General features: G+C 38.2%; 1 protein-coding gene across 4 annotated transcripts in view; it reads left to right on the top strand.

Annotated features, from left to right (window-relative positions):
* FYB2 (FYN binding protein 2) overlaps positions 1–11,225 on the top strand; it is a 55,180-nt gene extending 43,955 nt beyond the window's left edge. The window contains exons 11-16 of one of the 4 annotated variants that reach the window (XM_042463749.1): positions 199–227; positions 956–1,016; positions 5,180–5,276; positions 8,099–8,258; positions 9,272–9,305; positions 9,937–11,225. In XM_042463749.1, coding sequence (XP_042319683.1) covers positions 199–227; positions 956–1,016; positions 5,180–5,276; positions 8,099–8,258; positions 9,272–9,305; positions 9,937–9,943 — 388 coding nt within the window. In that variant the 3' untranslated portion in view covers positions 9,944–11,225. Of the gene's footprint in view, positions 1–198; positions 228–955; positions 1,017–5,179; positions 5,277–8,098; positions 8,259–9,271; positions 9,310–9,936 lie in introns of those variants that run through there. The other 3 variants (XM_042463751.1, XM_042463750.1, XR_006103552.1) reach the window with 3 other exon arrangements.
* The last annotated feature ends 1,495 nt before the right edge of the window (positions 11,226–12,720 follow it).

Here is a 12,720-nt window from a genome sequence, read left to right as displayed (position 1 = left end):
TTATGTAACGGATGCAAAGTAACAGATGCAAAGGGCCATTCACTGACAATTTTTTCTGTCATGTAGCTTCTCCAACGTATGTGTGTCTGAGAGAGAAATAGGCTGAAAGTGTTCACGCAGGTGCATAAAAACAATGTTGCTGTTCATAAAACCATGCTGAAATGAGCCATTTTTGTTATATATTTTTTTCCTCTTCAGCAACCTTTCCCATTCTGTACCAAACCTCGGTAAGTTTACATTCTGCTAGTGATGTTCCCTTCTTCTAGCGTAGTGTGTCTTCTTTCTGTGGTATTTTGCTAAAGACTTATTATGATGTGCAAGTAATTCCTGCTTGTTTTAACAGGCAGTAGTTGTTATCTGCCCAAATCCAGTGAAGTGACTTGCATTTATAGGTGTGTGGCCCAAAGTTGGAATATATTGCTTTCTTCCCACCACCACCACCACCACCATTGCCTTGTATTTAGACTGTAAGCCTCAGAGCAAGAAACTGTTAAATGAACAATTTTGAAGCTGCTTTGTCTACATAATCTACAGACTTTCTGGCTGTAGAGTGGGCTAAAATACTCCAAATAAATAAATAAATTTACTTCATGGACTTTGAACACTTTAATGACCGAGTTTCTCACAGCTTCTTCTTTATGGGGCAAAATGTACTGAGAATGGAAGGTTGTTATAGATTCTAAAATGCATGGATTTAAACTTTAGATAGATTTACTTTCTAGCTTTTAAATTAGGTGGCGTTGTGTGGTGTGGTGCATTAATCTTTGCTAGCCAGTGAATTGGCAATGATAAGAGTTTGCTAATTTTGTCCCTTTCTCTTCTTTCCTTGAAGTTGTGTGTATTAGTTTGCAGGCTTGTGAGTGGAACTGTTTACGTTTCTTTAATCTTTGCACAGAATCAAGGAATATATGCATGCTTTATAAATGCTAAAAGATATATTTGACTTTGTTGACAGATGTTATAGCCCAGGAATCCATGGTGTATAACAATGTTGACACAGAACAAACTGATACAAAGTAAGTAAACAACAATGACAAAGGATGTTTGTATTCTCATACACAAAACTTCTCTTTTAAAAATATTTTTTTCCAGATCTGTAAATGTATAATGCTCTTAAACTGTATTTATGAGTATTCTGGGGGAAGCTGATGCAAAACAATTGGACTAGACATACTAGTACTCAATTCTGAGCCAGAACTGCCTTGGAATTTGAAATTATGCTCTGGAATTCGTCCTTATATGTCTCTTGATGTATTTGTACTACAAAGATTGTAACAAAGATATTGAAGCTCTGAACATATTTATGCTAAGGATGTACTACAGTTCCACTGTTTATATTTAAGAATGCATAAATGCACATCCTTTTCAAAAGGAAATTATGGGAAATTATTTCTATGAACCAAACCCCAGTGGATACCAAGGGTCCACTGTATCTCTTCTTCTGCAGCAATGACAGAGGAGGAGAAGCACTTTCACAGCCGTCATCTTAGTTGTTGCTTCACTACAGTGGTACCTCGGGATACGAATTACCCAGCTTACGAATTTTTCGGGATACGAAAAAATCCCATAGGGATTTATTGTTTCGGCTTACGAAGGTTTTTTCGGGTTACGAAAAAAACCCCGGCGCTGTTTTAAATGGAGCCGCGGCAGAGCCGCGGCTTTTTTTCCATTAGCGCCTATGGCAATTCGGGTTACGAAGGTTTTTCGGGTTACGAAATTAGCCGCGGAACGAATTAATTTCGTAACCCGAGGGAGCACTGTATCTTGTTCTTCCACAAGCCCATTCACCAACCGCTATCTTGCCATCTCCTGTCCTCATCTCACATCACATCTTTTTTTATTATTACATCTTGTCTCATCACAACCACTGATGTCTGTTTACCTGGCTACCTTCTGTTTGAAGTAGCACCACCATGGGCCACTTGGCTCTTTCATAAAAATGTGCCAGCTGCCAGTTCTTCTTCACACTGAAAGTGGGCATGACAATGATAGTGGTAAAGAGCTATGGTACTAAGAAAGGGAGGTGAGAGATCAATGGTGCAAAAAGGAAGGAAACAAGGCAATGACAACATGACATGCTGTAGGTGATGGGAGGGGAAGGTCTATAGTGGCAGGGAGACTCCTAGATAGGAGAGGCACATAATTTGTTGTTCCTGGTTTCTGTTAATTGATGCAGATGCACAGCTTATCTAGTGATAGGCCTGGGTTTTTATCTATGGAATCTTTGTGTGAGCCTCCATCAACCCCAAAGGATGGAGTTCATAACCTTTTATGTACTGTGCATCTGAAATTCATAAGCCATCTTCTATATTTATTCAGGTTGGTAAGTGTTTTATACTTAGAAATCTACAATTAGGACAGGCTGGAGGATCTGACTAATAGTACTGTGATGGTAAATTGGTCTGAGGTTTTAGTTTAAACTTTACAGGAATTATCCAAGGTGCTGAAATACTTTGGAATAGGTTTCAGCACTTTGGATAAATGATTTAAAATTCTTACTTGAACCTGGACTGGATTCACCATCTCATTGTCCACTAAACAACTGAAACTTCCTTCCATCCTAGACTCCTTCCTAGGTTTAGAAAGAAAATAGTCAAAAATGATAAAATAGCAGGTTTCTCCAAAGACAGGAAACCCTGATGAGGAGAATCCTAAATGGATGAGAATCTTCACAGGTCGATGCTTATGCTGCATGGAATGTGTCTGTGTGGATTTTTTGGACAGGAGATGGTGTTTCTCAAAGAAAATAAACATTTCCTGCACAAAAAACCCCAAAACATTTTTGCACAGTTGTTTTCTGTATGCGGAGCTTGTTTTGTGTGGAGAAATGTTGTGTCTTTGCTTCATGTAAAATGCCATTGTCTGTGCAGATAAAAAAAGGTACATTTTGGGAATGAAATAAATCCTCAATTGTGAATAGTCTTTGAAAACTGTGCAGTTTACTTTCTCCCAGCAGATGAGAACGTCATTCCTGCCTGTGAAAACAAAATGTATAAAAATTTGCATCCTTAGATCCCAATCTTCAAGTACTTCAATCTTGAGATGTTTTAGCTCTGCACACAAATCTTAATGATGGATTCTTGCTACTCTCTTTGGAAACCACTAAGCAGACTGGCTAGCTGGCATGCAAACAATTATGTAGTTGCTGCTAGGTGTGCTCAGGGACATTTGTTTTCATTAGAGGTGAAAGCAAAATGTATTGCGTTCACACTTTAATTCAAACTGACTTAACTCATATTTCCTTAACTAATACAAAAACAGAAATGCAATTGTTCTTCATTTTCTCTCTCACTTCTCTGAATTCTGCAAAACAGTCTCCTGGCTGAGAGATGTGGACATTTGAGAAAGCTGCATTTACTAATGTATAAATTTATGAAAATAGCATATAAAAGACAAAAAAACCCACATACATTTAGGGAAAGTGCTTGCAAAAATTCATATGCTGTGGAGAACCATGAATGAAAATGCACATGAATTTACATTGTGCTATCAAATACATACATACATACTTGATACAGAAATGGGGCTGAATAATTTGTGCTTGGGGGGCAAAAAAGAGGGATTTATAAAAAACAAAGCAGACAAATTATTCCATCTATAGTCCTCATGGGTAACAAAATCGACCCACAGTGTGAAGAATGTCAGGGATAGATTTTTGTGGTGATGTAAGTCAACCTATTAAAAAAGAATTGGTAATTTAGCAGCATGAGAATAATTGAATACTAAATGTTAAGAAGTGTCTTTTTGGGGGGCAAAAGTTCACATGGTATTCAAAGAAAAAAAATAATTTTAGCATCTGTTTTATGGTTGAATTTTAAAAAGCACTACAACCCTTGTAACTTTACGCCTGGATGAAGACTGTGGGCTTGCAGCCTATTGAACTGACAGTCTATGTGCTCCTGAAACTACACTTTTTTGTGATTCAGTGGTGCATGAAATGAGGCCTGTTGCCTGGGATATCTTGCTTGATTTCGCTGATACTCATTGTCTCTTTGGGACATCAGCATTTTACAGCTTCCTTGTCATCGAGAAACTATAGCTTCACTACCAACAGGAATGGAATGGGATTAATAAAACTAAAAAATGACGTGTCAAAAGAAAAGGATTGACAGATGAGCAGTGATAATGCAGAAGCATCCTGAAAGAAATGTTGGGTGCCCTTTCAGTGAAGTGTCAGGAATAGCCATATCTGCTGAGATCCTATTCAATGCTGGTGGAGCACTAAGCTCCATCATTGAATTTCTGCTGGCAGTCTGGGAGGGTGAGAGCTGCAGCATGGCATCTGAACATACATCCAGACAGTGGCCTTTGAGGCTCATTGGGGCAAAGCAAGCAACATCCAGCTGCCATTGCATGGTTGGGGATAAATACTTCACAAGGCAGCACTATGTATCTCCTGCTGTGTCCAAAGTTATACTTTCTGGTGTAACCCCCTGGAAGCCACACTAGAAGATTCCAGCTGCTGTTTTTAAAAAGCATTCCTATTCTGTACATCTGTGTTGTGATCAACACCAAAGCAATACACCGAGTTTGAAAACAAACAAGAGGAGGGTTTTTGGCAGACTGTGATGTTCATGTTGATAAAATACTACTTCTAGCTGGTACATTCCAGGTGTTCTTCATGGTGCAAATGAAAATTGGGTGTAAATATTATATTATATAAATAAATGTTTCTTTTTCTGTTGCATGAATAGCTTCCAAATATTGAGCCGAAGGCCTAAAGCTAGTACTGCACTAACAGAACTTTCGCCCCATCCTCTCTCACCAGAGCCCTTAGTGCCATCAAAATAACAACAACATAGGTTGCAGTGAGTTTCAGGTTTTGGGTGAATGGGGCACTGTTGGTTGTCTCCTTCCAGGTTCTACTGCAATTCCATCAGATTGTCCCCCACTTGATTTGCTCCTAAATACCTCTTTATAATGCAAACGCATTAATGTTTAGACTCAGATGAATCACACTGTGTTCAATTACATTTTATGGTGTAATCCTCTACATGCTTAGAAGTCTCATTGAGTTCAATGGGATTTAATCCTAGGTGAGCCTACGTAAGACTGCATGTCTCATGCCACATTTGGAAAGGGCTATTAGGACAAGATGAATAATTATGACAGTACTCTGTGCTTATAATGGATTTGTGCCCATATACTGATTTATCATTTGCATAACCTTTCTTCTTAGCTCTTCTCCCAGGAGCTTCTTCAAAGTCAAGAAATATAATGTGGAAAAGAATAACAAGATGTCAAAAGAAGAAAAGTTGTTTAGAGAAAAGTTCATGGTATGTGTCCTTTGGTTGTGTGTATGTGTTTTTAATGGAGTTATTGGGAGTTGTTGGCATGGTTACAAGTGGCTCAAATGAGTTATTGTATGTGTAGTGCCTGAAACTATGTTGTGCCTTACATAGAGTTGTGAGTAGCCACATTCCAGAAAAATGTAATCTTTAAATTATGTCGTAATTAGATGCAGGCAAGAATTTCTATCAATTGCCAAGGACTCTAAGGTTTGGCGAAATCCGTGGATGGCAGAGCACAACAATATTGTCTTTTATGGGGCAGAATTAATGGCAACCAATGTTTTCTCTTGAAGCGAATGAAAACATTATCTTTAAGAAGAGACTATGAACACTGTAGTGCGATATCATAACACACATAATGAACACAATTCAACATGAGATCATATAAACAGTAATAATTGTTTAATTGGTTGGGTCAAACTGATGTGAAATCATCCCCAGAAAAGAAAAACATTGAAATATATTTTTTTAAAAACATCTCTTCTTACGTTAGTTACTCTGCTAATGGAAGCCATATTACAGATTGCAGCATACTGAGTACTAATTGTGGGTGAATTAACATTTTTACATCTGGAATACATGACCTTATTTTGGTGCCTCCTAAGCTAAACATGGCACTCAGAAATTCACCAATGATTCTACAGGAATCTCATCCTTGAGTTCATGTGATCTCATTTTTCATGGATATTCCACATATTAAATCAGTACTGTTTGCTGCCTACTAGATGCTGATTTTGGTAGGACTGTTAACCTGCTTCAATGTAGTCAGAAGCATTATTTGCAGTGACAAGGGGACAAAGCATCAGAATGAAATATCACAATACACCCAGTTGGAAGGGAAAGGCCACAACTTTATAGAATACAGCTGACAGATAGGTTTGGCTCGAAATGCATTAGGTCCGGATCTAGCACTCTTGGCAGAAAAGGCTAAAGACTTAGGTAAAATGACAAATCCTAGGATTCCATTGGATGGAGCTATAGCACTTGAAGTGGTGTCAGACTGCATCCACTGCTTATTATTATTCATTGCTAGCAGCTGAACCAGTTCTGTGAGGTTTTTTTTTTAAAAAAATCATTGTTTGACTACTGAAGGTTGCAAGTTTAAGATATCAGATATTAGCTTCTGTTGTTTTTTTCCAGCTCCCCTACAGTTTTTCTGTCGTTTATTTGATATACTTGATTAATATGTTGTTTGTTTTTTAATTTCATCTGAACTTGCTTTGAAGCAACAGAGTATAGAATCAACAGAACCATAGCTTTACTGCATTTGCAAGGGTGGGGTCCCATATTTTTCTCCAGTAGCACTGGAATTTTTTTCCGGTAGCATTTGGGCTGCATCCACTCTACAGAAATAATCCAGTTTGACACACTTTAACTACCCTGGCTCAGTGCTATGAAATTCTGGAAGCTGTAGTTCTGTGAGACATTTAGCTTTCTCTGTCATAGAGCTCTGGTGTTACAACAAACTACAAGTCCCAGGATTCCCTAGCACTGAGCTAGGGCAGTTCAAGCGATCTCAAACTGGATTATTGCTGCAGTATGGATGCAGCCTGGAATTCCAGTCATCTCCTGCAAGGTCATAATTAGATATTGTATTTTAGAAAGGAACAACCACCATGGACATGCTAGTTAGGTAATATCATGTCCAGTACACGATGCTCTGTTCTACTGCTGCAAGATTTTCTTTAGCAATTCAGTGTCTGTCCTGAGTGGCTGGGGTCCAAAGAAATGTAGAGCTGCATGTCCAAGAAAAGTTCACTCCTATATTCCCCAAACAATTGCCATCTTTTTAAAAGTGAGGAAACTTTTCAAAACAGTTCATGATATGGCAGTTATTTATAGGAAGAACTGTCTAATATAAAAAATCTGCTGGGTATGCCAAAGTCCTAAAAATGTGTGTCACATTAAATAATATGCTTAAGCATGTTTTTAGAAGCAATCCTCCATCAAGAGGTGAAAGACATCTGTTAGTCATATAACAGATGACCATATACCTTGCATTTAGAGTGTTTTGTCTTGTGATTGTTCATAGGAAAATAAACATGGTCTTAAATTTGCAGGTCCCTTCACAGTAAACATAGTACTCTAATTTCAGTACTAAAAGCCTGTCTATAAACTCCAAATCCCAGGATTCCATAATATGGAACAATGGGAATTAAAACAGAATCATAATAATATAATTGTGTGGCGTGAAAGGGCCTTAATGAATTATGTAGCTCTGAGGAAATTTCATTGTGTGAGATAAAAGTTTTGTCCTCATGTGGGGTTGCATTGCCTTTAATATCTATTTTGATCCCAGATTACTTTAGGAACCTTCCAACTTGATCATCTCCTCTTAGCCAGAAGTAAGCCCACCATCTCAATAGGACTTGATTCCAGAAATGTGTCTATACTTTTCCAGCCTTACTTATGAAAAAAAGAATATCCCTGTTTTCAAGACTGCAGATGAGAGAGGCCATTTTGATATGATGGGACAGTCTAACAATGATAGGTGCAGGCACAGTGTGTGTGTGTGTGTGTGTGTGTGTGTGTGTAAGGGAGCACAAGCAGACTGGTCACATAGACGCAAACAATCCTGTTTTTGTTTTTCTTAGTTTGTGCAACAAAGTCACTGTTGCAACCTTTTCAGTTTTGCCCGTTTTGCAGAAGTGTACAAAAGCAATTTGGAACATACACAAAATTGCTTTGAGACATAAAAATGATAAATGTTTTTTTAAAAAAAAACATTATCCTGTTTACTTTGCAAATAAAGACTAAGTCAGGATTTATATCCCTGCTTACTGATTTTCCTCCTCTTGTCTTCTCAGTATGATAAGGAGATCACAGTAATTAATACAGCAGTTGCACACTGCTCAAATGCTTCAACCAAAGGAAAACTTGACTTGAAGATCACAGCTGGAGAACAACTTGAAGTCATTGATGTTACTGAAGGGAATCAATTAATATGTCGGAATTCTGAAGGCAAATGTAAGCTTCGTATGAAACTTCCTATGTTTTTGTCCTACTTTCCTATGTTAGGGAATGGTCTTAGACTGGCTTAGACCATTGGTCCATATAGGCCAATATTTTCAAAACTATCTGGTACCAGCACCCAAGGTTTGAGGCAGGATTCTGCCCTAGCCCTAGTTGTGTGACTTTCTGCTTGCAAAGCACATGCTCTGCTATTGAAAGAACCATGTTTTAGGCTTAGTATAAATTGGCAATTAAGTAATTAGAACCAACGAAGTCACAATTGATTACTCTGGTGTTGCAGAGAAGCATGAAGTAGAAATGTGGATTCCTAAATGACTCAGTACAAAATAAATACTTGGAGCATGAATTCTGGGCCTTTGTTTCTTCCCAAACTGAGAAACAAGACTCTTGCTGCTGTGATACTTGGATCCCATACATTGTATCATTTACTTGAGCATGCATTTGACTATACAGTTGGCCCTTCCCTTACGCGGGGGATCAATTCTGGACCCCGCCACATAAGGGAAATACCGCACAAAGTCAAGCCCCATTAGAAATAATAGGGCTCATTCCTGTGGCACGCACCCAGCGCTCCGCAGGGCACACACCACAGGCACACGCCCCATTTGTTTCTTCTGGGCCACAGGAGAAGCCTTTCTGGCGCGGCTCCCAGCGTATGCTGGAAGTCGCATATAGCGCACCCACGTATGACGCAGGCATACTGTATTTCGGAATTGGGTGGAACATACCTTTTTCACCTGAATGCCAGTTTTCATTTGAATGTCAGTTTTAAGACATACATTTGCGCAACTTGTGTATAGCTATGACTAAAGAGAACCAGTGCTGTGCAGCAGTTTGAGAACTGGACTAAGACTATGGAGACCAGGGTTTGGTTCCTTGCTCAGCCATGACACCTATTGGGTGACCTTGGGAAGTCAGATAGGCTTGCAACTACTTGAAGGCACACAACATGACTAAAGCTATGAGCCAAATTCATTTCTGTAACATTTTTCTTTCTTAATCCCTAGATGGCTATGTGCTATTGGAACACTTGAATTTCAGGTAATTTTTAAAATGCTTAAAATGATCCCTAGAATTCCAGTCTTTCCCTCTTTTCCCTCCGTCCACTCATTCTGCTTGAGAGACAACTGATTTTTTTGGAGTTCAGTGTGAAGCAATGTAGGGGTTCCTCTTTTTTTTTTTTTTCCATTTTTTGAGACAGTCTTAGGATTTTAGTTGTAATGGACTTGCCTTCTATAGAATTTTTCTCTTCGCTTCCTCACCTTCCCGTTTGTGGGATGAAGAATGTGGCAGCTCCCTGGGAAAAAATGGATGGGTGGATGAAATTCAGGTATAGATGGCAGAGATGAATGATAGTTTCAACTCACTTGTTGTGACATTTTGCCACTGAGAAGCTCCTACGTCATAAAGTATATTTCTCATCTACATATCCCTCTCCATAGGCTGCTAGATTGGTAGTCGCTGTGGTTTCACAAGTGGAGGGCCACATGGTACACTATACATCAAAATCTTGATTGTTTTACTGCTATCATTTCTGTCAGTTTTTAAGTTAGAGGTATAACCCATGGCAGTTTGAAATGTGATTTTTCTTTATAATAAGAAATCAGTATCTAAAATCCATATGGAAAGCCAAAGCTAACCTCATGTTGTTGCATCCTTTTTCCTACAACAGGCATTAGCACTGTGTATCTGAAGCACCACTGACATTTCCTAATGAAGCAAGGATGCACAAGCTGAAGATATACACTAGTAGAATTATCTTGGCATGAGGAAGAAAGCATCTAAACCATTGATGGTAAACTGAATGCTAAGTTTGAATTCTTTAGCGAGTGAGTTTTAATGGCTGCCAATTGCTTGAACAATTGCCACAAAATGAATATGATTTCTTTCCAGAATGGCCAGCTCAAAGTAGCTTGTTCTTCAAACTCTTGGTAGGCTGCATGTGGCTTGATAAAATCTAAATGCTGGGATCCCAAAAGTGCTATGTGCTGGTAGACTTCTGCACACACAGATGTTTTACCAGTTGCAAACCTCAAGCACTACTGGAAGATCATCCAATGATACTGATTTGCCTTTTGGATATGGAGATGAATAGTGTAAAAGGTCCCTATGCATGTACAGAACTCTCATTGGTTGTTTGAATTATGACCAGCATAAAAACAATTCTTATGCAAAATAGTATGCATATTCTTGGTACAGTGTATGTGTGTGTTATATATGTGTGTGAGAGGAAGAGTGAGAATAAATGCTAGCACAATTAGAAATGTAACACTTGGCATTTGCACCCAACTCTGTATGAGGCCTGCACTTTGACACAGTAATTTTAGATGTAAATAAAGCAGATTGGCATTTAATAGTAGATGCCTTTCTTCTCTTGATACCTGTACTTCCTATGTAAAATTGCAGCTGACTTTACATAAATGACCTAAGCATGTAATCTGTAATATATATATCTTGATTTGCCATTTTATTTGTATAATCAGTGGCTAACTTTAAAATGAAATAGAAACTGCTAACAGAACAAATTCACCTTCCTATTTGCTTCCCAATCCAAATCTGTTTTAGAATACTGGGGACATCCGGGAAGAGAATAAAGTGCCACTACATGAACAGATGTTTACTTGTCCAGTGTTACCCAAAAAAAATAACTTTCTTTAAAAAATGAAAGTTTTCTTGCGATTTTGAGAGCAGAGCTAGTTTCAGACTCAATGGTACGATTTCACCATAGTCTGGCACATCATGCTAAACTGTCCAAAGAAGCTTTTGAGTAATAGTGCACAAAATAGTAATTTGAGTCAAGGGCAGGAGTCACTGGGGGAAAAATGTAATATGGATGAACAGAAAAGAGGCTTGAGCACAAAGCCTAGAAAACCAACTCTTATCAAGGCTGTAAACATTAAACTTACTAGTGTTTATGTCTGCTCCATGACATGCTGGTATTTTACCTTAAAAACGATACTTGTCCTTTCAAAAAAGCAGAAGGATGCAAAAATACAAATGTGCTAGCAAAGATACTTTAAGGGTGAAATGTTAACTACAAGAAATGTAAATGTGTATGAATCAATTAATTGTCAAAGCTTATGTGTGATATTAATGTAAGCTAATTATGTTAACTTATGGTCTCTGTATGGAATCAGGCTCCTGGAGAGCTGAAATGTAGGAATGATAATACTGATGCTTTTTTGATAAATATACCTGCATATTTCCTTGAAAATCATATCAAATTGCTGAAATATTTTGTACCATTATGATTACCTTGGATTATTTAATATTTTTATCAGACATTTCAGGATCAGGAATCTGCCAAGTTCCCTGAAATTAATACTTGGGAAGAGACTTTAAAGAGTATATGAAGACTAAAAAGAGCTGAACTATCTAACCCATAGTTTTAGTGTGCAAGATATGATTTCAGCTTAACTTTGTGTTTCTCATTACTAACAGGTTTTTTACTTTCAATTACAATTCCTAGAGGCTCATTGCTTCCTTTTCCAACATTTTCTAAAATGTACAAAGCTACCCCCCATAGTACTTGAATGCAGATCTTTATCTTTTCAATACAAGCAGACTAAGAATATCATATGTGTTAAAACTTTAATGTGATCATAAAGAATAGCCCGGAGATTTAGCATTTTATAAGATAATCATCTGTTTATTAAAGTGCAAATGTCAACCATGGATAATCATAATTACATGCAGTATGGTACAACAAAATAAAATATTTTTTCAACAGAGAAAGAGGTGCATGAAATTCTTAATCAGCATTCATTTTCTGCATAAAAGTGAAAGCGCAAGGGGTTGTTCCTTTTCCAAATGCTGACGTAGGCAAGACAGTGATGATTTAAAGATACTGCAGGTTTGTTTTCCAATAAATTGAAGTACAGCCAGAAAGCATTTTTAAGAACTTCAAAATTCTCCGAGTTCAGACCCCGTACTAATAAGGATCTGCCTCAAAGGAGAGATGACTGTGTCAAGCCCTCAAGGTCTTCACTGAATTAGGATTCATGGCTTCTACACTTTGAGCTCCACCAGCCCTTGTATTTGTTTTTTTGAGAGTTCCCTCCCTGCAAAACTCATTCTGCCTTTCAAGGAAGAATAGTGACATGCAAAGAGAGTACAGTACACACCCATACCTCTCCTCTATTGCCTAAACATGCTGATTAGTAGTGTGTTGGAATAAGAAAGCCAGAGAATCGGGGAGAACCTAATTCTTCCAAGAGCTGTGGATAGTCCTTGGGAAAATACTACCTCCTATTGACCCTGGGGCTTTTGTGTTCAGACACATTGCCACTCAGGATGTGTGGATGATGGGAGAAAGGATGAAAGGGAAATAAATAAAGGGCAATAAATGGTCTCCTCTCCCCACATGCACCACCTCCTCCTGCAAAGCAGACTGCTGTAGAGAGTGCATTTGCAGATCCTGAAAAAGGACCATGGAGAGAAGGATGCTTTTCTGTGC

The sequence above is a fragment of the Sceloporus undulatus genome, chromosome 4 (assembly GCF_019175285.1).
Source record: "Sceloporus undulatus isolate JIND9_A2432 ecotype Alabama chromosome 4, SceUnd_v1.1, whole genome shotgun sequence".
NCBI lineage: Eukaryota > Metazoa > Chordata > Lepidosauria > Squamata > Phrynosomatidae > Sceloporus > Sceloporus undulatus.
Note: the sequence above shows the minus strand (reverse complement) of the source record. Positions and strands in the feature narration are given on the sequence as shown.